Source organism: Budorcas taxicolor, chromosome 5 (genome assembly GCF_023091745.1).
Source record: "Budorcas taxicolor isolate Tak-1 chromosome 5, Takin1.1, whole genome shotgun sequence".
Lineage (NCBI taxonomy): Eukaryota > Metazoa > Chordata > Mammalia > Artiodactyla > Bovidae > Budorcas > Budorcas taxicolor.
In genome coordinates, this window is record NC_068914.1 from 65885158 (window position 1) to 65912147 (window position 26990).

Genomic DNA, 26990 nt, shown 5'->3' on the forward strand with positions numbered 1-26990 from the left:
ACATTGGTTTGTTTTGTTCTGTGTTTTAGTTAGGGCCGAAGTGAGGGATTGAGCATTTATTGTTGTTGTTTAGTCACTCAGCTCTGACCGACTCTTTTGAGACCCTATGAACTGTAGCCCGCCAGGCTTCTCTGTCCATGAGATTTTCCAAGCAAGAATACTGAAGTGAGTTGCCATTTCCTTCTCTGGGAGATCTTCCCAACCCAGGGATCAAATCCTCGTCTCCTCCTGCATTGGCAGGTGGATTCTTTACCACTGAGCCACAAGGTAAGCCCCTGAACATTTATTATGATCCCATAATTTAAAAAATGACTTGGGTTCCTCTTCGTTATTCTTCTTGCATTTTTTAAAATAATAACAATATATACATCAAGAAGGAGAGCAGCAGGTTTTTCACAAATTTTAGAGTCATTCTAGTAATCTTGTGTGTATAACTAAAAACATTAAAAGTGAAAGAATTTCTGGTAGAAAGCTCATTCTATTCCTCATAGCTTCATTTATCAATGCTTACAGTTATGTGTGTATTCTCCTAATACAGCCTTGGTCCCTGACTCAGTCTTACCTCAAAGGAGGATATATAAATGCAAAATTCTTCCAAAATTATTGGAAGTATCAATAAAACTTAGAAAATTTTCACCTATATGTTTATATATATATATTCAGGCCTCTCATAGTCCTCATTCAACAACTTAACATGACATGTAAATTGAAATTACAAACTAACCACATCTAAAAGCAAACTCTCAATCTTCTCTTCTAAAGATGTACTCCTTAGAAAAGGTTCTGCCATCTATTCAGTTATGTATGCCAGAAACCTTATCCCCTCCTTGCTCTCTTTCCCATCTGTTCAACTATCAAATCCTGACAGTGTTACCACCTGATTCTATCACATTTGTCCACTTCCCTTTAACGCCATGATCAGTGACCTTACACTTCAAGATACCAAGTTTTTTCTAGTTTGTATTAAAATCCTAACTGAACTGATCTCCTCACATTTAGTCTTAGAAGTGAAACTTTGGAGTTTCCTCCAAATTGTTTCACTCTGCGCCAAGAAAGTGTATGTGCATAAATTTATTGTGTATGTGTATAAACTCTTTGTATGTATCTACTATAGATCTCTGTATAGTAAACATATGTACCCAGTGATAATAATAAACACTTATTTATCACTTTCCATATGACATGCACTGTTCAAGGCACTTTACCTTTTCTAACTCATTTAATTCCCACCATTAGGTAGATACTATTATTTGTCCTCATTTTATTGATTAGAAGAAACTTTAAAAATTCTGCCCAGGACCACAGAACAGTGAAGCTGGAATTTTACTCAGCAATTTTAGCTTCGATATTAATATTCCTTACCACTGCACGATATTACCTCAATGGACAACAGAGGATGAGATGGTTGGATGGCGTCACTGACTCGATGGACATGAGTCTGAGCAAACTCCAGGAGTTAATGATGGACCGGGAAGCCTGGCATGCTGCAGTCCAGTGGGACTGCAAAGAGTCAGACATGACTGAGTGACTGAACTGAACTGAACATAGTCACTTATGACTTAAAACTCTTCAATTACGTCCAAATTGTCACTTCAACTTGACTACAGACTCTTTAATGTTGCGTGGAATTTTCTTCCTTTTTACCCTGTGTTTAAATACTTGTCACCTTTTATGTGTTTTCTTAACCATTATTTCTTCAGGGAATCCTCCTTTCAAATTCCTTCGTACCATGCAGCTCTCCATTAATATCTTTTATCACAGATGAAATGTTACATATTTTTATGATTAGTTGGCTAACTTGTGTCTCACCCACTATAGTATACACCGTGGCCACTATTACAGTCCCGGTGTACACACACTAGTTCCTGTGTGCTAGTCTATTTACGGCACTCAATATATATTTTATGAAACAAAAAAGACAGGAAGGAAGGAAACATGGGATGGAAAAAATTTCTTAGAGTTGAAAAAGTCTAAAAGGAACATTTTACAACTTTTCTTTCAGATCAGAAATTCTTTTCATATCCTTTCTCCCATTTTTAAAATAGAAGTATAGTTGATTTTACAACATTGTATGAGTTTCAGGTGTACAGCATAGTGATTCGGTATTTTTGCACATTATATTCCATTATAGATTATTACAAGATAGTGGGTATAATTCCCTGTACTGTATCTTTTGAATCATCTATCTATTTGAACAATTTCAAATAGGTAACACTACCTCAGGAAAAGCTGCTTCCATCCCTGGATGACTCTGATCAAACATTAGAAAGTTCTTCCTTGGCTAATGGTGAAATACAGCACCGTATAAATTTCACTCATATGTTCTACTTTTCATTTTGGAGCTTCCTGGAAAATGTGTTATCCTCTTTTTCACATGGCAGATTTTCAAATATTTAAAGTTATTATGTTTCTCTTGACAAATTCTTTTTCCCCAGCCTAATGAGATCTGATTTCCTGTATTTTTATGACATAATTTATATGACATAATTTTCTTTATGTGCTTTGAAGCTTTGCAAAATTATTCTTTCTTAATGTCTTACCTTCAGCCAGCATTAAAAACTGTTCAATGTATGTTCATTGTTCTTTCCTCCCACTCCTAAATAAATTTTGGTATGAAAATACAGGGGTAATACTGCACCTTATATTTTCTTCTAGGGAATTCACATAACAAAATAACATATTAAGTTTCTGAGAAACCTTGGATTAAAGTTACACATTGAACTTTCATTAATGTAGTGGTTCACAAATGTATATGATCCTTTTTCTAAGGAAATACATCATATTTATAGGTTTTTTCAGAATAATACCTGGAAAATTATATATAAATAAATGTATTAATCTATATGGGATGCTTATTGTTAATAACATGTATTTAACATAGTCAGAAATTTAAGAAAACTATACTTTGTTACTTAACAAAATCTTGTTTTGTTTTTTGACACATGAGAAACAGGTATGTCTAGTGATCAGAATATAACTTTTTTCTTATGTTCATTGATTAAAAAAAGGAAAATGGGAAATATATATTTTAATATATTCATGCTAGAAAAGTGGAAATAATTGTTATCATAAGACTTTTTATTAAAAATATATTCTTTATAAAACTTGTGAATAAGCCTCCTAAAATAAATATTTTACTTCTGTTTTGTTAGAAAGCATTCATTCTTTTTATTTAAAAAATCCAAAAAAACACTGGCAAATAAAAGAACTGAAGGATTTGCAATTAAGTGGATTTCAAGTGTTAAAACACTAAAATTCTCTCAGAAATGCATTAAAATAAATGTAGGACTTTAACTTCAAGAGTATGCTATACTATACCTAAGCACAGCAGGTATAAGAAATAATAACGAACTAAAAATTCCTATTGCTTCATTATTTAGTATTAAATAGCTAAAATCTTCTTGCTATAAAGTATTTGATGCATTTCATAACAATTCTTGAGCTAAATATAAAAATGATACTTACAAAAGCTACTTAACAATATGAATCTATTTCTTTATAATTACGATAAAGAAATATCTCATTTTTTTCTCTTTCTCTAGAAATTTCTACCTCTTGTTAGATTGTTGTGTTGTATCATGATTATAGTATCTGCATAAGCAATTTTGAACATTCGCAAACAAATACATCATTTTTGTTGCATAACAATGTATTTGCATTAATTGGCATTAGTAAGCTGTGAGAGAGACAAAAAGGAACTATCTTTGAGTTGATAAACTATCATGACTCTGTGTCTTGTTTTATTAAAGAAAAGCAGGCAGTGCTATATACGGGGAAAAGCAACTTCGATTAGAAAAAATAAGTTGTACAAATAAAAATAGTGGCCAGGTAAGCAGTTAGAAAAGTGATTTTTATCTTATGCCTATGAATGGTAACCAAATTTCATGTCAGAAATCTGTACTTATTAAATGAATTTTAGATTATTGAAGACACATTTAAATAATGACAGCCTGAAGGAGCCTGAAGCAGGTCATTAAATCCATAGGGATTGGTGGTTTGATTTCATTTCCATCCAGACGGAGGTAGCGAAGATGAGGTCCATAACTGAAGGAATCTTCCACAGGCAGTGTGGTAGGAGTTGAAGGACACATTACAGAAACGTTCACATCTATGGAGACAAAGACAGTATGAATGAATGAAGCAGAATGCAAGAGACTAAGGATGGGAAGACCAAGATGCTATTAAACAGTCCCATGGAGGGCATGGTGGCTTGATCTATGAAGGTGGCAGAGAGACATTCTTTTTGTCTAAGTTGGAAGTTATGCACAGAAAAAAATGTGCAATGTACATATACTAATGTCAGTCCATATTTTGCTATACTTAATACACAACAGTAGAAAGAACATATAGTTAAGAGCTGTGATGGAAACAAAGATATATCACTTGTCTTCTTCCTTTGACAGGCCAGAAAAGGTGTGATTAGATTACTGTAGAGTGAGAAATGTAGTATTTGGGCATCAGAGGTAGAAACAGTGGTTCAGAGCTAGTACTAAATTAATGGGTAGGTATGGGGGCAGATGGATGAATAGATGGATGTGAAGGCAGAGAGTCAGTCTATTATTAGAGAAAATGCTTGAAAGCTACATTTAAAATGCAAACACAAACTAATCATACATGATGATGTTTTTTCTTTTAAAGTACAATTAAAATAACTTGGTATACATGATACTTGCCAAAAACAACCTTGAATCTCCATACTTTAGTGTATTTAACTGGGAAAAAACATTTGCCAAGAATTGAATTACAAAAATTGAAGCCAGGAAATATCCCGTCAGCCTTTTCACATCGTTAGGATGTGAGAAATCGCGCACCTGCCTTGGATCAGAGCCCTTGGCAGCAGCATCTTTACTGAGATTTAGGAGCATTTAGCAGAGAAAGGTGTGTTAAACCAGCAAAATTCTGATGGGTGTGCTTAATAACTGATCTCAAATGAATCCTTATACTCCCTTTATCCCATTTTGCAATTGTGTTGAGCAAGAGATCTTCCCTTAGAAGGTAAGACCCGCCTAACTTTGGCAATGATCTCCTTTTGTGTCCTGCGGTGCACACTGACTCATACTGTATTGAAGGGTTTTATGCTTACTGCAAAGGTGCTTCGCTCTGATTGTATACCATTTTGTAAATTTAACTTGCTAAAAGTAATGACTTGCATTTTATAGCAGATTTGTGTTCCTCAGGGTATTTTTCTTCACATATATTATCACCTTATCGTGATGCAACTTTTATTGGGCAACATTCCCTACCTGGGTATAGCTTAAATAGTGACTCAGGTGGGTAAGGTCTTGTGCACCAGGTATTTCATTAAGTAAGTACCTGAGTCCCACCCTTTGCCAATTGTGCAGGGTCACTTGCCTACTGGGGAGATTATATCCTTTCTGATATGTTATCTCTTGTCTTTATTACCCTTATTACCCATAATCCATGCATGTCTGAGTAACTAGAATGTAAAAAACAAGTGTTCTAAATGTAATTATATTTTCATGAAATAATTTTAATGTTTCTGAGAGAGTACCAAGAAGCAACTTGTTTGAAAAGGTAACATTATTGCCACATTTAAAGTCCCCTAAAGTATTCAGAAGAAATAAACATTTCTATCATTTTGGATAAATGTTTGCTGTCCTATAAACTCTTCATATAAAAGTTATGTCTCTGGGAAACCAATTTATTAACAACTAGAGTAGATTATGTGGTAAGAAGAACTAAGTACTTTAGCAGTCACTATAACGCAGTGTGATATAATCATGAGCCAAGAACTCTTGCCAGGGAAATCCTTCTTTTCCATTTATTTTCTTGGAATATAGAAATGACTGTGCTTGATATCTACATTAAGAAACAAGTAAATCAATTTCTCTATGTAGACTTTGCAGCTGTGAAAATGATTTTTACCTCTTTTGCTAGAAATTTGTCAAGTCTTATACTCTAGAGATTGAAGAAAATGTCCTATGATTATACTGCTGGACTGAGAAAGATCACCTAAGGGAAACCTTGGATTCAGGTCTTGTCTATTATACTTACCCTTTGTCCTTGGCAAAATACCCTCAACTAGTTGAGCCTCAGTTTTTCTATCTTCAGAAATTCGTAATAGCACACAAGATTCCTTTGAGGGCTCATTTGTGCTTCTCAAAGTGTGGACCAGCAATATCCGTACTACCTGAGAACTAAATCCTTATACCCCACCCAGACTTACTGGGTCAGAAACACAGAGACTGGAGCCCAGAAATCTTTCATAAGCCTTCCAGGTGATTCTGATGCATATTAAGATGGAATGTGGGAAAACAGAGACATGAGACAACTTCGATTAAAAAAACACTCAGAGTAGAAGAAGAACAGAGTCCTTCTCTTCTTTGGGTAACCTTGTATAGCTATGTAATTACCTTGCATGGGTGCCCAACCATGTGTTGAATTTTACCACCTCACTCCTGAACACTCTCATGCTCATAGTCCCAGTTCAGGGGAATCCTCAATTCACAAACAGGGATCTATGTGGAATCCCTTTATAAATTGACTTCCTACCTCAAATGTCTATGGGACTTTTGTTGTCAGGTAAGGAATGCACCTGTAGAAGCATAGAACTTTCATCAGGAAAAATTACATTTATTTAGGTTGATATTGGGCTTTCCGGGTGGGTCACATGGTAAAGAATCTGCCTGCAGTGCGGGAGATCAGGGTTCAATCCCTGGGTCAGGAAGATCCCCTCGGGAAGGGCATGGCAACCCACTCCAGTATTCTTTCCTGGAGAGTTCCATAGATGGGGAACTTGGTGGGCTACAGTCCATGGGGTCACAAAGAGTCGACATGACTGAGCAACTAACACACACACACACACACATGCACATACAGAGGTTGATATTGGCTGTCGTACTATTTGGTTCAGTACAACAGATTCAGCTATTAAGATATTTTCCTGTTGCATCTTTTGCTTTAACTACAAGATTAAACAATGTGTCTCATCACCATGGCAAAAAAAATCACTGCTGTGGCAGCAGCCTGCTCATTAGTTCCTGGATTTTATGCTCAAGTGTGCTGTTAGGAAAAATATATATATCTCAAATAAATGAAGACTTCATAGTGCAAAAATGGTCTGTTCTTACAAGTGGGATATTTATGTAATTATTTGCTTAAATAAAAGTTTAGTGAGTGATAAGCAGGCAGCACAACCTTCTGACAATTATCTGTGTTACTTTCCTACAAACCATCCAACTGATTCTCACTTTAAGAATGTATTTTATAAAGTTGTTCAGAAGCCCCCCTCAAGATTATCTTCCTTAAGGGCCTGTTCGAGGATAGAGCATTCCTGGATACTTGACAGGCTGATAGCATAGCCTGTAGCTGGACCAAGACATTGTCCACTTCTACACCAGAGTCAGCCTCGTCTCAGGCATAATTGTGAAGATGCCAAGTTTGCCTTTAATGTCTCCAGCTTCTTCCCTTCACAGCATCTCTGCCTCCAAGGCACACTGCACTCATCTCTCTCTCTTATCAAAGCTATTTTCAGGAAAGGAGTGAGTATTCTACCTTGTTGATTGCCATTACTCTTAAGGAATTGCCACCTTCCAGGGACAATTGTTTTAATTTCAATTGAGCAAAACCTTAAGGCAAAATATTGGTTCCCAATGGATGGTCCCTGAAACAGTAATCTCAGCATCTCTAGCATACTTGCTACCTATGAGAAGTCTCAGGTCAGAAACTCTGGAATGAGGCCACCCATCTACATACTCCAAAGTTTGAGAAGCCCACTGATCTAAAGCAGAAACTCTAATTAGAGTGACTGTAGGCATCAGCTCTCTGCAGTCTTTAAGACTGGGGTCCCTTCTTGATACCTCCTAAGTCATATTCTGTCTCTTACTATCCATGAGATTGTTTGCGCCTGGTACACTTTCTTCAGTAAGTCTGCCCACTGAGGCAGGAATATCAGAATCTACTCAGGAAAATAAGATAGAGACATTTAGTTTATCCAACAGATAATATAGCTCTGTAGATTACTAAAATCAACTTTCCAATCTAAGATTTCAACCTCTTGGATCATTGACACTATGAATAGACAATACTTCAAAATATGCTTTAAAAAAATCTAAAAGTACAAGAGTTGGAATAAAACACCTACATTATTGAAACAACAACAACCACAAAAGAAGACATAGAGTTAACTTAATGAGTATCTTAGTCAATGACACACCCTGATGGTTACTTACTTCTAATCTTGTTGTGATCGAGATGAAGGTGCTGCAGATGAGCACTGATTTTGGGGACCTTTGTGAGTTGATTGTGAGACAGTTGAAGATCTAGAATTGATGATACGTTAAAACCACTAGAAGGAAGGCCAGCATCAGATAATTTGTTGTGGTTGAGTCTCAGGAAGGCCACTTTAGGAATCACATTAAAATAATTTTCTGGTATTCCTTCAATGGAATTGTTGTCTAAGAACAGCTGCATTGTATTGGCTGGTAATCTTGGTGGCATATTCCTCAGGGCATTCTTAGCCATGTTTAGCTGCATGAGGTTCTTGAGTCCCTTAAAGGTGTCTCTTTGAAAGGCATTGTCTAATAGCTTATTGTGCTGCAGGTCAAGAAGGGTCAGGTTCTCCAGATTGCTGAAAGTCCCTTGAGGAATTCTGGACACCTTGTTTCTAGCTAATTGTAATTGTTCTAAGCTTCTTGGCAATGGAGAAGGTACCTCCTCTAGCTCATTATCTTCCAGAAACAAGAAAAGCAGCTTCTTCAGTTGGCTCAGGGCTCCCTTTTCAATTCCATAGTTGGTTATTTTGTTCTTGTTTAGGTTTATCCATCTCAGCTGGGTGGCATTCTCAAATGGCTTCTCAGGAATGGTTTCTATCAGGTTGTTTTCAAGGTAAAGGTACCGGATCCTTGATGGTATAGCAGGGATTTCTTTGAGGCCTCGGTTTTCACAGTACAAAGCAGTAGGGAAACTGGGGGGACAGAAACATTCCCTGGGACAATCGAAATCATGCATTGTCCAGTCCTCTGGATCACTTGCCTCATAGACCTGTCTCACACTTCGAGTCCACACCGTATCTGTTACGAATAACACCCAGATGATGAAGCAGATTGTGGTTGCCATTATAGTATCTAGAGTAAGAGATTTAAAGAGTTTGACCTTTAGGTAACTGCGTGCACCAAAATGATCGGTAAACATAGCTTCTTTGGTGAGTGGGGAGGGAAAGACTTGACAGCATTTGATGCATACTTATCAATCATTACCCATCTATTTAGTGAGCACTATCTGCAAAGCATTTTCCAAAAGTGAAACTGACTCACCAACTTGTAACTTTCCAGTTTTAACACAATCAGGATGGAAACGGAGTAAGAAAAAGCAAATTTTAGGAACTCTAAGTGCTTTTCCATTTCAAGCTATTTAATACAAGGAAGTTAACTGAAACCCAGAGTTGAACACACACATACAAAAAAGTGACCTTTTAATAACTCAAATTTAGAGTCTACATTGTTCCTAAGAAATAGGCATATGCTTTTACTTTTGCTCCTAAATGAGCAGAACATCTGGGTGAGATTTCCCAGGCTCTTTGGCCCTTGAACCAAAGAAACAGCGAGATCAAAGAACATTTCAGCAGTTTTGTGTGTGTGTGAAGGAAGGTTTTAGGATTTGAAGAAAAGTATGTGATTAATCGCTTGCTCTGTTGCCCAGCTTCTCAGGTAAGTTTTATTTTGGGGGTTTAGGAAAATATTTCTAATATTTTAATACAAGATCAGGCTGTTTAGCCAAGAAATCTGGATTATGAAACTCTCTCTAGATAGATATAGGTATAGACATAGATACAGATATAATCACACTTATATAAGTGGCATTGCTATGGTCAGCAAGAAAGAAAACAAAAGAATATGCTTAGGGCACAGGTGATCTCCATAGTTTCAGTATGTCTGCTAACAAGCATAAGTTAACACTTACTGATATGTGAGACACTTAAAAGACAGAAATCCTCCCAGCTGAGTATCAGCAAGGCTATGGGAACAAAGAACTATCCTAACGTGAAAAAAATATATATGTGTGTGTGTGTGTGTGTGTGTGTGTGTGTGTGTGTATGTGTATCTATATAACAGTAACATTCTGACCAAGGTACATTTAGTTCAAACCCTTGGTAATGAAGACCAAATAAATTTTACTGCTTTCTTAGGAAAAGACAAAATGAGCATCATTTAGAAATGCTGATCTTTTGATTTTGCCACTAAATCAAGGCAAGCGCAGAGCTGCTTCCTCGAGCTGTCAAATTTCTTGTGATTGCAGAATGCTCCTCTGGTCATCCTCCAGAAACATTAAAATATTATTTTTTTTCAGAATAGGGATTTGCTTTAGTTACTGATGCTGTAACCCTGCCTCAGATGAATCATAACTTTGAATTCTTAACTTTAAGAGTTACGAAAATTGTAAAAAATAATTTACCTTGCTGTCCAGGAATGTATCGCTTGAGTCCTGTGTCTGGAGCTGAAGTTTGCTAAAATCAGTTAAGGAAAAAAAAGAAAACTTTTGACTAAGGGAATTTGTTTTTATTTTATGCTGTCAAGCGTCCTGTGAGGAAAAAATACAACCTCCTCTGACCAGCCACCATGAACACCTTTGATCTATTGTTTCCACTTTGACAGAGCCTCAGAACACCGCTTACCTCAGCTCTTGGATCTTCTTCGTCCCTTTCTATTGGTCACTGCTCACTCATAGTAATGGACTGACCGAGGCTCCACGCTGGTGTTTTTATAAATCCTCCCTAATATATATGCATCCATGGCTCCAGCTTTAACCCCTCCAACAACCACAGCACTTCCATACCCAGGCAGCCCAGCACAGAAAATTCTGACTTTAATCTCAAGAACCCATAACAAAAATTCAGTGTCATTTTCAAACTCTGAGCTCACAGTCCCAAAGATATTGTAATGCGGTGATCTGGAGTAACAGCAAGAAACTAAAAGCAGTTTTAATTTCAAGTACAACAAAAAAGAGATTTTAAAGCATTTTTCTTTTTTTTAATTGGATACAAAGAAATAAGGGCCAATGTCCTCTTTATATGGAAATCTTTTACTCATTTTTTCTTGTATAAAACAGTTGCTGAAATTCTATTTAGATATATTGATTTTGATAAGGGAAAAAGAGATAGAAGATATATTTGAGAAATTTAAAAATGAAATCTGGAAAGCTCTACCTGATGTTGGCACTAAATATGCTGTTATGCTTTGTTTTATAGAAGTAATTCCTCTGTCTCTCTTTCATATTGGGAGCTTTATTCCAAATAGCTATTAAAATGAGATTTTTTTTCTCTTTATAACAGATGTTTTGCATTTAGGGCATTATAGGACCTTATGCTGCACTCTTTTGTTTCTTTAGCATATAAGTTTAGGATAATGTTTCTTCTAGTTCTTGTATTTCAGGAAAAAAAAAAAGTCATGCCTCTTAAGGAAAGACAAAAATTTTTGAAAATCTCATTTTCAGATGTTATCCTGTTGATTGATTACAATCACTGTGTTTTCTAAATCTATCTCATTCTGAGAAAAGAAATGTGTACTGATATGACTTATTTGACACTACTCAGGCAAGTATTATCAGAGAGGGAACACAGTGAAGAGCAGAGAGCACTGGACTCACAAAACTTCTTCTGAACCACTTACTTCCTTTCTCTTAAACACAGTCTTGTCAGCTACAACACAGGGCTGGACCCCCTCACAAGTTTGTTGTAAAGGATAGGAAACGTTAGCCTTTTTGTAGCATAAACTCTACACTCTCAAATGGAAAATACCCTTCAATTTAAGGGCTTTTTTAGCCCAAGATCTAAATCAGACATGATCTTTTAGTAGCCCAACAGGCACATTTATATCTTAAAAAAAAAAAAAAATAAGGGTTATTTGCTTTTCTCACAGGGCTTCCCTTGCGACTCAGCTGATAAAGAATCCACCTGCAATGCGGGAGACCTGGGTGCTATCCCTGGGTTGGGAAGATCCCCTGGAAAGGGGAAAGGCTACCCACTCCAGTATTCTGGCCTGGAGAATTCCATGGACTGTATAGTCCATGGGTTCACAAAGAGTCCGACATAACTTTTTCTCACAACAATGATCTCCTCTCTTTACTTCATTTTTCCTTTTCTCTTTCTTCTTTTTCTAAACTCTCATGACATAGACAACAGATAATGTCTAAACTGCATGACCCCCTTCAGCTTCTCTCTTATTTAATTTTCTTTTTTAGCCAACCTTATTTCAGTCACTTCTTAATTCTATTACAGAAATGTTGCTACATATGTGTCCATTGTAGGAAAATTAGAGTCGTACATTGGCTACCTCTAATCTCCATTTCTAGCCACCATCCCATCCACGATTCAGCCACCAAAATAGAGTTTCTAACCCCTCCATTTCCCTCACATTTCTCTGACAAAAAAGAAAGCAAAAAAAAAAAAAAAACCCAGCAATGATCTTTGTGTTTACGAATCTACTGACGTCTTTTAGTTTTAGCCTACTTGACTTGTGACTTCTAGCAGTACTGACCCACCCCTTTAATGAAAGGTTTCTGTCCTGGTTATTCCTCTTCTTTCCTTGTAACTTCTCTTTATCTGTATACTGAAGCTCTGTGTTTCCTGCATCATTAAAAAAAAAAAAAATTGTTTCTAGCATTTAAAGCTCTTTAGAGTCTAAGATCTCAAAATTTTTAAACAATTCCAAAGTTTTAACCATTCCCTCTGTTATGATGACTCCTGAAGCTCTTTCTTCACTCCAGCCTCTGGAAGCAAACCTGAACTCCAATGTGTGCATCCATGCACTATATAGACATCTCCTGTTGCAGGTCTCACAGCCATGAATCTTTTACTGCTCTTGTCATTTTATACTTATGAGTGACGCTATCAGCTTATTCAGTGTCCTAAACTAGAAATCTGGAAATCATTCTCAACTCTTCCTTCTTATTTTGTGAGCATGTGATAACATTTTAAGGACGCTGGGAGACGTGATATAAATAAAAAGGATCATCGGCAATGCTTGCCAGGTTTGGTATCATTGTTTCCAGACCAAAACATAGGGTGTTTGCCACCATTACTATAATCTCTCTCTGCCTATGTCTTGGTTTTTCCCATAACAATTCAATCTACCCTTCTTGGATTGCTGATTCTTAGATGATTCTAACTCTTCATTAGAGCTACTTATGTGGAAGTTCAGTAAATTAAATGAAAATAATGGTAAGAATATCTGAATCAAGCTACTTGATACAAGAATTAATGAAAGACTGTTGAGTCATACCTCATTCTGGTAAAAGGAGAAAAGAACTCTAGTATTTAATGATGAAGCTTTGGAATTGTCTTTCTAATGAGAGACTCAGTTCAGTTCAGTTCAGTCCCTCGGTAGTGTCCAACTCTTTGCGACCCCATGGACTGCGGCACGCAAGACTTCCCTGTTCAACACTAACTCTCGGTTTACTCGTGTCCACCGAGTCAGTGATGCCATCCAACCATCTCATCCTCTGTTGTCCCTTTCTCCTCCTGCCTTCAATCTTTCCCAGCATCAGGGTCTTTTCCAATGAGTTGGTTCTTCGCATCAGGTGGCCAAAGTATTGGAGTTTCAGCTTCAGCATCAGTCCTTCCAATGAAAATTCAGGACTGATTTCCTTTAGGATGGACTGGTTGGATCTCTTTGCCTGTCCAAGAGACTCTCAAGAGTCTTCTCCAACACAACAGTTCAAAAGCATCAATTCTTTGGCACTCAGCTTTCTTTATAGTGCAACTCTCACATCCATACATGACTACTGGAAAAACCATAGCTTTGACTAGACAGACCTTTGTTGGCAAAGTAATGTCTCTGCTTTTGAATATGCTGTCTAGGCTGGTCATAACTTTTCTTCCAAGGAGCAAGCATCTTTTAATTTCATGGCTTCAGTCACCATCTGCAGTGATTTTGGAACCCAAGATAATAAAGTCTGTTGCTGTTTTCACTGTTTCCCCATCTATTTGCCATGAATCGATGGGACCCAATGCCATGATCTTCGTTTTCTGAATGTTGAACTTTAAGCCAACTTTTTCACTCTCCTCTTTCACTTTCATCAAGAGGTTCTTTAGTTCTTCGCTTTCTGCCATAAGTGTGGTATCACCTGCATATCTGAGGTTATTAATATTTCTCCCAGCAATCTTGATTCCAGCTTGTGCTTCATTCAGTCCAGCATTTCTCATGATGTACTCTACAACAAAGGTCCGTCTAGTCAAGGCTATGGTTTTTCCAGTAGTCATGTATGGATGTGAGAGTTGGACTGTGAAGAAAGCTGAGCACTGAAGAATTGATGCTTTTGAACTGTGATGTTGGAGAAGACTCTTGAGAGTCCCTTGGACTGCAAGGGGATCCAACCAGTCCATTCTAAAGGAGATCAGTCCTGGGTGTTCATTGGAAGGACTGATGTTGAAGCTGAAACTCCAATATTTTGGCCACCTGATGCGAAGAGCTGACTCATTTAAAAAGACCCTGATGCTGGGAAAGATTGAAGGCAGGAGGAGAAGGGGACAACAGAGGATGAGATGGTTGGATGGCATCACCAACTGGACGGACATGGGTTTGGGTGGACTCTGGGAGTTGGTGATGGACAGGGAGGCCTGGCATGCTGCGGTTCATGGGGTCGCAAAGAGTAGGACATGACTGAGCAACTGAACTGAACTGAACTGAACTCTGCATATAAGTTAAATAAGCAGGGTGACAATATACAGCCTTGATGTACTCCTTTTCTTATTTGGAACCACTCTGTTCCATGTCCAGTTCTAATTGTTGCTTCTTGACATGCATACAGATTTCTCAGGAGGCAGGTCAGGTGGTCTGGTATTCCTATCTCTTTCAGAATTTTCCACAGTTTGTTATGAGCCACACAGTCAAAGGCTTTGGCATAGTCAATAAAGCAGAAGTAAATGTTTTTTTGGAACTCTCTTGCTTTTTTGATGATCCAATAGATGTTGGCAATTTGATCTCTGGTTCCTCTGCCTTTTCTAAATCCAGCTTGAACATCTGGAGGTTCATGGTTCATGTCTTTTGAAGTCTGGCTTGGAGAATTTTGAGCATTACTTTGCTAGAGCATAAGATGAGTGCAATTGTGCAGTAGTTTGAGCATTTGGGGCATTGCCTTTCTTTTGGATTGGAATGAAAACTGATCTTTTCCAGTCCTGTTGTAACTGCTGAGTTTTCCAAATTTGTTGGCATATTGAGTGCAGCACATTCATAGCATCATCTTTTAGGATTTGAAATAGCTCAACTGGAATTCCATCACCTCCACTAGCTTTGTTTGTAATGATGCTTCCAAAGGCCCACTTGACTTCGCATTCCAGGATGTCTGGCTCTAGGTGAGTGACCACATCATCATACTATTATTGTCCCAAGTCCATGGGACTTGGGACATTGTAGGTTTCCAATAACTATTTACCAAACTATTAAATGAACAAACAAATGCATAAGGCACCTATGTCATTTTGATAACTGATTTTTTAAATCAATATAACTATGTATATTGAAACATAGTGAAGAGCCTTTGAAATATAGTAAAAAAAAAAAAAAAAAAACGAAACAGTGACAGAGTTTTCCTGTTGCATCTTACTAGTTATTAAGCTGGCACAGGCTATTTAACCATCATAAGCCTAAGTCTACTCTTAAAGCACCTGCTCTGATTACTATAAAGGGTCAATTGAAAATCAAAGAAAATAATGGAGGTGAACATATCAGTTGGCCCAGAAATTTCTTTCAGCAGAGTGTATGATGGCTGGCATATACTCTTGACTACCTAGGTTGGTATACACTCTTGACTACCTAGGTTGGCATACACTGTTGTCTAGGACTTGATCTACCTGAGAGAAGTCCTAGAAACTTGAGATGGAGTTAAAGTCTTGTTGGTTTACTGCTCTTCCTTTTGTTAGCACATTTCAATGCTTTCTATTTGCTTCTCTTGCTTCTCCTCCTCATTAATAAATAACAATAATAATGATGATAAAAACATACTTTGCTAAACTGTCTTAGGCCAGGAAATTAGTCTTGTTGCATTCCTAAAGATCATTGACATTTAAATAGAGAAGGCAGATACTTCCCTGGTGAGCCAGTGGTTAAGACTTCATCTTCAGCACAGGGATGTGGGTTTGATCCCTAGTCAGGAAGCCAAAATCCCGCATACCTCAGGGCCAAAAAAAACAACCAAAGCATGAAACAGAAACAACGTTGTATCAAATTCAATAAAGACTTGGTCCACATGAAAAAACAAATTGATAAAAACAAAGGCAATACATGAGGATATAAAACACATAAAACTCTAGTAGAATTTCAAATTTGTTGGTATACATATCTGATGTGTCTATTTTAGCAAAAGTTGAACTATTAGGTACTCTTAGGACCTATGTTTAAGTCCAGTTGATGGTATGTTTGGTAGGAGACATAATTTTCTCTTCATTGATCAATTTTAGGCTATTAAACTAAATTCTATAAAATAATTTTAAAATACAAAAGGGATCTTCTGACATATATAGCTGACACACACATATATACTTGTATATTTTTTTCAAATAATACATTTAAAATATAGTAACAACACATTTAAAAGGTCAAAACTACTACAAAGCTGATCATGAACCAAGGAATCCCCTACTCCACACTTCAGTCTAAGTCCCTCTCCCAAGAGGCCATTATTTTCAACTTTACTATGTATTTCTTTTAATATTTACTTCAATATTCTTGCTTGTACTTTTTGTTTAACTTATCCATTTTAAACATCAATTATTTTCTTATTAGATAAACATTTAGTACATTTGCTTAGTCCTACCCTTACCCCACCTGAAGTCATGATTCCTTTCAATAATTCCTAATGTATGCATAGCACAAACTTAGATTAAATATTTGCTACATATGTTATTACACAATATAAATATTGTTACTGCTGAAAAAAAATGCAAAATTATTTTAATTTCTTTATTGCACTGCACTTATTTGCCATGCTGTCCAGCTCTGCGCCGACCCCATGGACTGTAGCCCATCAGGCTCCTCTGTCCATGGAAATGTCCAGCCAATTGGAGTGGGTTGCCATTTCCTTCTCCAGAGGATCTTCTCCATGCAGGGATCCTCTCTTAAGTCTCCTACATTGGCAGGCAGGTTCTTTACCACTAGCACCACCTGGGAAGTCCTTATTTTTTATTTGCCATATATGCATGTATATTTATAGTGTTCTCTATACATTCAAAGGGCTTTCCTGGTGGTCAGTTGTAAAGAACCCACCTGCCAATGCAGGAGACATGGGTTCAAGCCTTAGGTCAAGGAGATCTCTTGGAGAAGGAAATGGTAATCCACTACAGTATTCTTGCCAGGGAAATCCCAGGACAGAGAAGCTGGAGGGCTGCAGTCCACGGGGCTGCAAGTCATATACGACTTAGAGACTAAACAACAATACATATAAAACTATTTCAATAATACTTTCCAAAACCAAATTATAAAACCACTTTGGAAGTTTTCTGCACCCAAGGGGTGGGGGTAACATAGTGTGCTGGTTAAATCAGATCTACTTGGATTTAAATGAATCTCTCTTGTTTACTAGTTATGAAAAATTGAGCAACTATTTGTCTTTGCCTTGGTCTTCTCATCTGTAAATTTTGTTTAATAATAATAATGTAAATAATCAGAGTACAAATACCCCCTCATAGGGTTACTATGAAAATTGAAAGAGCTACTGTTTTTAAGCATTTAGAACATGGTAAATGTATTCATAAATAAAATCAGAAATACTAAGTTCACTTTTTTCCTGCTGGGAGATATTTCTCCTGGAATACCATATCTTCCTACTTTAATCTAGTTTGCTCGCTGTTGTAAACCAACCTAAGCAAATTTGGCAAATACTATTTTTTAGGTTATTTATGGCACATTTCAGTGGTCTCATGGTCAATGAGGGCTATAGGAGTCTTCCACTACAACCTACAAGAGGTACTCAGTTTAACGAAAATAAGTTCAGTTCAATTGTGTCTTACATAAAGGCTTTTATTTTGCACCAAACATTTTTAAAATTCATGAAATGAGTCTCCACTATAAGATATCTTCAAATGCTAACTAAGTTAACTTGTGTCAAAACTAACGCCCATCAGGCTCCTCAGTCTATGGAATTCTCCAGACAAGAATATTGGAGTAGGTAGCCATTCCCTTCTCCAGGAGATCTGACCAACCCAGGGATCAAACCTGGGTCTCCTGCATTCCAGGCAGATTCTTTTTATTCTTAGCCACCAGAGAAGTCCAAGCTAACCTGTGTTAAATTAATGCAAATTCAATATCTTGTAATAACCTATAGTGATAGCCTACAATGGGAAATAATCTCAAAAAGGATACATGTATATATGTATAACTGAATCACTTTGCTGCACTTCTGAAAGTAATACAACACTGTAAATAAAAAATATTGAAAAAAGAAAGAAAGAAAACTAACACCAAAATCAGCTGTCTCTGCCAAAGTGCAGTCTTTTAAAGTACATTTGTGAATAAGAAATAGATCGAACCCACGTCTTACGTCTCCTGATTGGCAGGCAGGTTCTTTACCACGAGCGTCACCTGGGAAGCTCTTTTGAATAATAGAACTCTTTTTTCTGAGATAGTGAGATTGTTGTGGTCCTGGAATTCCTTCACCCATCTCTTGGGTTAGATCCCTTGTTACTTTCTGAATCATGCGTTCTGTTCTTTTCATGGTTAACTCCAGAACACTGAGGGAACATAGCCTCTGATTGCTTTTTGTGCACCTGAGTTATTTCTCTCTCACTCTCTTTTTGTGTGTGTGTGTGAACTCACATTTATAAATGTATTTACCCAGTCCCCCACCTTCCCACACCCCACCCCACTTAACTGGTTTTTTGACTAGATGCAATTTTAATTTGAAATAATGTTCCTTACAAATTTTGAGGATACTCAAGAAAACAATTTTCTTGTTGCTTCTGGAGTTGAGATGGAAGAGGTTGATAAAATTGTAATTTTCAGTCTTCAGAATGTGACTCTTTTTTTTTTTTTTTGCTTTCAACTTTTGAGATTTTCCTTTCGTCTTCAGTTTCGGAACTTTTACAACTTTACAGCAATATGTCTTGAGAGAGTGTATTTCACTCATTCACTGTTACTCAGGGAGCCCTTTCAATCTGGAAATTCACATTCATATGGTCCATCAATTTTTTTCCTATTTTCTCTTTGTGAGTCTTAGATAGTGCACTTCCTGGTTACATTGTCTAAATCTTTTATTTTTATTGTTGTTGTTCAGTTGCTAAATCATGTCTGACTCTTTGGGACCCCATGGACTGCAGCACTCCAGACTTTCCCTGTCCTTCACTATCTCTGAGAGTTTTTTCAAGTTCATGTCCACTGAGTTGCTGATGCCATCCAACCATCTCATCCTCTGTTGCCCTCTTCTCCTTTTGCCTTCCGTCTTTCCCCACATCAGGGTCTTTTCGTAATGAACTGGCCCTTTGTATCAGCTGGCCAGAGTACTGGAGCTTCAAATGCAATAATCTTATTAGAAGATTGATGAAAATCAACAGCATTTGTCAGCTAATGCTCAGGTATTTTATCTAAGTCTCTCTTTTACTATCTTTGATCTCTTCTATTAATATTTCCATTTTCTAAAAGTTTTTATGCTTTCTAACAGAGTTTTGGCTTCTTTAAAATTTCTGTATCATATGCCATGTATTTACTTTGGAAATTTTTTATCTGGTTGTTCCCCTCCTAAAGCATTCTTTTCTCTTCTGCACTTAACTATCTTCTCTTATCTTGTTCAAAACAAAATTTAAAACTACAAGGTTTTGATATTTGATAGCATTGTGAATTTTTTGTTGTTGTTGGTCACTCCAAGAACTTTATTTCCCTTCATATCTTTTTCTTTCTTATCTTGACCTATAGCAGTATTTCATATTGGAAACGTCCCTGACATATTTGATGGTGCTTTGCTGAACTGATACTTAAGAGGAGGCACTAATAATCTTATTAGAATATCTATGAGAATCAATAACATTGTTAGCTGATGCTCAGGTATTCTGTCTCCCTCTCACTTTTATATATACCACACACACACGTTGGGAACAAACTGAAAAAGTCAATGCTTATTTTTAGTGTATTTTTCATAACTTTGATTTTTATTAATACTGCTAATATGCATTTTTTCAGTTGTGAATACATAGCAAATAACCTTCCATGTATAGTTTAGCCTTTGTATATGAAGCATCCTGAGGCTATGCTATCCAAAGTTTATCTGAAACTAGTAGCAAACTCTGTCACTTATAAGCTATTTATGTTGTGATTCAACTTTGAGATTTATGACTCTCTCTGGTGCTGGTTCTTCCAAAACTCTACAAGAAGACTTTAAAAAACCTAATTTATTTTATTTTTTTTTTTTAAGGTTTTATTTATTTATTTTTTTTTTTTTTTTTATTTTTTTTAATTTTAAAATCTTTAATTAAAGAATAAAAATAAAAGTATCTCTGTGATTCTTGGGTGAGCTCTGTTATCAACTATCCAGAACCACTCGGTTCTAGAATTGTCCTCCTCCAGCTGCTCTGTTTCTACAGTGTTCCACCTTAGCACTATCGACCTTCAAAGAACACTAAGATAACAGGAAGTGAGCAACTTGAAAGACAATTCATTTAAAGCTCACCTCCAAAGCATTTTGGAAGAAATCTCTTACAAGAAAGCATTGCATCAGAATAGTGAGAGCTATACTCATTAATGTCTCCAGCATGTTGAGGAGATCAATTGAGTCATATGTATTCTTGTTCTCTTTAGCTTCTTATCAAACTGCCCTGTCAGGGCATCCCAATCAGACCTATACTGTTGCAGCATCATACTCTTAATTGGTTCCTGCATGTCATATGATGTCAATTACAATTATATTTATACCCTTCTCAGACAGCTGGTCATAGAGAAAACCCCTGTGAGGTCATAAGTGGGACTGACAGGAAGAGACGGCAAGATCCCGCCACAAGATTAGGACCTATTTGGCCCCATTTTCATCTGTATCATGTATTTGCTGAATCAGCACTACAGAGCAATTCAGCTTAGGCTAGAGAGATAGAATAATACTAGATTTATGAGTAATTAACATCAAATTATTGTTTTCCCTTCCCTTCAGAAGAGACTATTGCTCTTAAAAGATTAATAGTGAAAGTGAAAGTGAAGTCACTCAGTAGTGTCCGACTCAGCAACCCCATGGACTGCAGCCTACCAGGCTCCTCCATCCATGGGGTTTTCCAGGCAAGAGTACTGGAGCGGGTTGCCGTTGCCTTCTCCCAAAGATTAATAATTACTTGCTAAATATAAGCATATCCTTGCTTTGGAAATCTAAGAGGTTAATTTTCTTATTAAGCCTTACTGCACACTACATATAGCAACCTGACCTGCTGTACACGATTTAAACATCATTTAATTTGATGAGTGAGCAGGATCACTGTGACCTCAATTGTCTGGAGAGCCTTCTCTTGTCATAGGACAAACTCAAATCTTACAGGTTTTCAGCACCAGACTCACATGCAGTAACATGTGGCCTCCAGAATTTAAAGAGACTGTTCATGTTCCTAGTGCTCACCGAGGACACAGTGCAAACTGTCCTCCCTCTAGAGAGATAGCTCAACATTCCTTAGACCTCTTCACCTTTATAATAAATCAGTGACTTGACAACTCTCTCCTCTTCCATTATATTTGTCTCTAATGCTCTGGCATTCACATGTCTAATTAATGTATCTAGCTAATAAAGTTTACCCTCTAGGTTGTATCACATAATGTTCCGTGAGATGGTATTTCTGCAGACTATAATTCGGTACAAAGCTAAGGAGTTAACATAATCCAGAAACAGTATGGCAAAATTATATTACTGTTCCTGCCTGGTGAAAGAAAACAGACTGCTTCTAGTAATTTTGTTTATTGGAAAAGAGGAGAAAGACATGATTCAGATCAGTTGCTTTATACAAAGTACTAAGAACTATAATGATTTGGACCCCATATGGAACAGCAGTTGCAACAGAAGTTGCTATCTAATTAAACTTTGGAAAATCCATTTTTATCGTCTCAAACTATCCTTCCACTACTAAACACAAATGAAAATCTGCTGAGAATCATTAACCCTGCACTTTAAAGTCATTAAAGATGGCACTGATATTTCTGATTTTCACTGAAGCATCACAGTTATTAACTCAATGTTTTTGTAAAAGTAGAAGACTCTGCAGTTTTCAACTTGGTATTTCCAATCGGAATGCTCTTTTTTATGTGTTACAGATGAATGTGAGAAATCCTTCACTTTTTGAGTTTATCTATTCCAGCTCTATAAGAACTGGGGAAAAAAATATGGGGAGCATATGGGCTGGATGAGGGTAGATTTTCCATTTGTCATTTTAACATCAAAAAACCCTCCCTAGTGGATTGCAAAAGTGTCCTGTGTCCCTGGGGATTAGTTGTGTTTCAAAACCATGGTGTCTTCCACAGGGCATGTGTGTGTGTGCATACCCAGTTGTTAAATCATGTTTGACTCTTTGAGATCCCATGGACTATAGCCTGCAAGGCCCCTCTGACCAGAAGATTCTCCAGGCGAGAATACTGGAGTGGGTTTCCATTTCCTCCTCCAGAGGATCTTCCCGACCCAGGGGTTAAACCTGAGTATCCTGCATATCCTGCATTGGCAGGCAGATTCTTTACACTGAGCTAACTGAGACACGCTCCGTGGGGCAGTTACATGGTCATGACCTCTGGTTCTTTAAGGGGAATACTAGGTTTAAAAAAAAATAGTTGGGATCTTCCCTGGTGGTCCAGTGGTTAAGACCCTGCACTCGCATTGCAGGGGGCCTGGGTTCGCTCCCTAGTTGGGGTACTAGATGCTAAGTGCCACATCTGAGAATTCACATGCTGGAACTAAAGATTTTGTGTGCTGCAACTAAGACCTGGTGCAGACAAATCAATAAATAAAAAGAAATATTAAAAAAAAACAGGAGCACACACTTGAGATATTGGTGCAAAGTACTTATAGTATTTATTTAAGACGCTTTCTCATGAGACTTCCCTGGTAGCTCAGATGATAAAGAACCCATCTGTAATGCAGAAGACTCCAGTGTGATCCCTTGGTGGAGAAATCCCGTGTAGAAGGGAAAGGATTCTGGTAGCTCTAGATCCATGATTTAACTAAACTTTAAAAATTCAGTGGAGGGCAGAAATTCCATATTATATGTCATAATGGCTTACCCCAGCCTCTGAATAATGGTTCTGGGGGTTTTCTTTTTTCTTTTTATTTTTTAACCCCAAAAATGTTTTGTATTGAGATGTGTGTTAGTCGCTCAGTCATGCCCAACTCTTTGTGACCCCAGGTACTGTAGCCCACCGGGCTCCTTTATCCCTGGGATTTCCCAGGCAAGAGTACTGGAGTGGCTTGCCATTTCCTTCTCCATTGTATTGGGGTATAGCCAATTAAAAACATTGTTATAATTTCAGGTGAACAGTGAAGGGACTCAGCCATACATTACATTTCACAAATCAAATAGCTCCCCAGAGGACATCATATCTCTTTCATTTCTGAAAATCTAGATTTCAACTGACTATTAAGTTCCTTTGGGATCAGACATTCTGACTTTGTACTTTGTATTTCTGATCCTGATATTTAGTTAAATGACACTATGTTATCTCTTCCACACCAAATTTACCCTTCCTCACTAATATCATGCCATCAATTTTCATTGCTATGCTTTCCACCATCAACCCATGGGTATCACTAAAATTTTCTAAAGACCTTGGTATTTCCATCTCTAATATATGTCTTGATGAAAATGAATGGGTGGATTATTCATGATGAAAATCCATTTTAACATATAAGAATACCACTTTGTGAAAATTTTGATTTTGTGCTTCTACACTATACCAAGGAATCAATTTCATTCAATATATGCTTCCATTGAGTTCCACTTTGTGGTAAATATTTCAGCAAACTAACAGACCCCCAGGTGCTTAAACTATGTTAATGAATCCAGGCTCTGAAAGTACACTCTTATTGCTAAATTCAGCTTGATCTAATATTATCATTCTCCTTGGTTGAATACCCTCAGAATCTATTCATCTTTTCTAATATTTAGTCAATATTAGGCAATTCCTGTGGTTCTTTTAGAATAGTATTTCCATCCCAAGATTACACTTTCTGATTGATACCCTGTTGCTCTCCCTTATTAGAGGTGGGAATCATATACAGGCCAAGGGGAATGGGGCATGAAAAGAATGAAATCCCTCTTAAAAGTTATTCCTTTGAGTTGAGGAAGAAGTAGCATCTTCTAAAAGGAAGGAGTTGCTTTACAAATCAAGGAGTGTGGGCTTCTTTCAGCAAACAAAGGAAGTTCAGTGGGGCTGGGAATCCCAAGCAGTCATCTTCATCCATATCTCATTGTCTAATCCCCATGCCAATTCTTGGGCAGCCTTGTTTCCAGATCAGTGTTCTAACTCTTTATAAAGAGGCAAGATGAACAGTGCATTAAAATATATGAGTCCTCTCATCCTCCAATGGAAAGAAATAATTAAAAAGTAATTATATAAAGCCCCTGTATTTCAAGCCCCAAACTTGAACTGAGAATTTTGGGAGTTGAGCTTGCAATTTGTCTCTTGTCCAGTGATTTCATGGGTCTTTAGAAGCAGCCATTTTGCCCTTCCTGTTTCATGTCCTTCATACTTTCCTATGACAATAACTATATGTGTTTTTTTTCATTGAAGTATAATTGCTTTACAATTGTGTTAGTTTCTGCTGGACAAGGAAGTGAATCAGCTGTATGTATACATATATCCCCTCTCTCTTGGACCTTCCTTCCCACCATCCCATCCATCTAGGTCATCACAGAACACCAAGCTGAGCTCCCGGCACTATACAGCAGGTTCCCACTGGCTATCTGTTTTGCAGATGGTAATGTATATATGTCAACGTCAGTCTCCCAATTCACCCCACCGCCTCCCCTCCCCTGCCCTGCCATGTCCACGTCTGTTCTCTGCATCCGTTTTTGCATAGCAAAAAAACCATAAATGGAATGAACAGACAGCCTTCAGAATGGGAGCAAATAGTTACAAATGAAGCAACTGACAATGGATTAATCTCCAAAATATAAAAGCAGTTCATGCAGCTCAATATCAAAAAACAAAACCCCATCCAAAAATGGACAGAAGACCTAAACAGATATTTCTCCAAAGCTATGTGTTTTTTCAAATCCTTACCCTCAGGTGCAGAGAAGGCAATGGCACCCCACTCCAGTACTCTTGCCTGGAAAATCCCATGGACGGAAGAGTCTGGTAGGTCGCTAAGAGTCGGACACGACTGAGCAACTTCACTTTCACTTTTCACTTTCATGCATTGAAGGACATGGCAACCCACTCCAGTGTTCTTGCCTGGAGAATCCCAGGGACGGGGGAGCCTGGTGGGCTGCCATCTATGGGGTCGCACAGAGTCGGACACGACTGATACAACTTAGCAGCAGCAGCAGCAGCAGCAGCAGTAGTACCCTCAGGTGATGTGTCATTTTCAGTAACTATACAGGGGATATGTCCCATTTTTGCAGGTCACTGTCTTCCAGATTAAAAAGTAACTATCTTTTAGCCAGGAATATAATTGCAGGATTAAAAGTACATACAATACTAGACATTTTTCTGCACAGGAACCTTCTCCATTGATAGTCCCTTGCTTACTCTAGGACTCTATCTTCATGGGTTCCCCAAACCTGCATCCACAAGCTCTCTGCTGTAGTCTTATCCAGATTTTTGCAGTTTTCTCAATTTACTATTACATCTTCTCTCCAAGCTTTGCTCATGATACTTCCTGAACCAGAAATCCCCATACCACCCATCTATATGTAGAACACACACTCAAACACAGTATCACTTCCTCTATGAAGGCATCAGTATTTCCTATACCACACCTTTAGAAATAAGTACATGTTCCTGTGAGAAACTAATTACCCACTGTAGACTCAATCCCAGTCAAAACAATTTGTGGTTGTTTCTCTCCCTGTCTTTTAGCCTCCACCTTACTTGATGACAGGCAATTCCTTTTCCACCTTTTTCCCTCATTGACTAACTTCATTGTGCTGATATATCATAGGTGTTCCATGGATGCTTATGTGATGAGGAAGAGAAGTTAAATTTGGCCAATAGTTCTCATAGCCTTTATAGTCTAATTTTCACTCCCTAATAGAATAATTTTCAGCTACTGGTCCCCTTGATATTTAAGCACTTAATTCTTAACTTTTCTCTCCATTGAGAGACTTGGTTAAAAATATTTAATAATATAAATAATTAGCATATTTATCACTTATCTCAGTAGGAATTTTCAGTTCTACTGAGTATAACTACTCTCTGGGATTGAATATTCCAATTAATTTCTCCCCATGTATAGACTTTTCCTTTTTTTTGTCTAAATGCTTTCAGTTCAGTTCAGTCACTCAGTTGTGTCTGATTCTTTGCGACCCCATGAACTGCAGCATGCCAGGCCTCCCTGTCCATCACCAACTCCTGGAGTTCACTCAAACTCGTGTCCATCCAGTCGGTGATGTCATCCAGCCATCTCATGCTCTGTCGTCCCCTTTTACTCCTGCCCCCAATCCCTCCCAGCATCAGGGTCTTTTCCAAAGAGTCAACTCTTCTCATGAGGTGGCCAAAGTATTGGAGTTTCAGCTTTAGCATCAGTCCTTCCAAAGAACACCCAGGACTGATCTCTAGAATGGACTGGTTGGATCTCCTTGCAGTCCAAGGGACTCTCAAGAGTCTTCTCCAACACCACAGTTCAAAAGCATCAATTCTATGGCACTCAGCTTTCTTCACAGTCCAACTCTCACATGCATACATGACCACTGGAAAAACCATGGCCTCGACTAGACGGACCTTTGTTGGCAAAGTAATGTCTCTGCTTTTCAATATACTATCTAGGTTGGTCATAACTTTCCTTCCCTGGAGGAAGCATCTTTTAATTTCAAGGCTGCAGTCACCATCTGCAGTGATTTTGGAGCCCCCCAAAATAAAGTCTGACACTGTTTC

At 37.6% G+C, this 26990-nt stretch overlaps 1 protein-coding gene across 1 annotated transcript; it reads right to left on the minus strand.

The window, feature by feature from the left end:
- Nucleotides 1–3935: 3935 nt before the first annotated feature.
- Nucleotides 3936–9078, minus strand: KERA (keratocan). Its single transcript, XM_052641420.1, has 2 exons — nt 8193–9078; nt 3936–4108 (listed from the first exon to the last, which is right to left on the minus strand). The coding sequence occupies exons 1-2, from the start codon at nt 9076–9078 to the stop codon at nt 3936–3938; spliced, it is 1059 nt and encodes a 352-aa protein (XP_052497380.1).
- Between the last annotated feature and the right edge of the window lie 17912 nt (nt 9079–26990).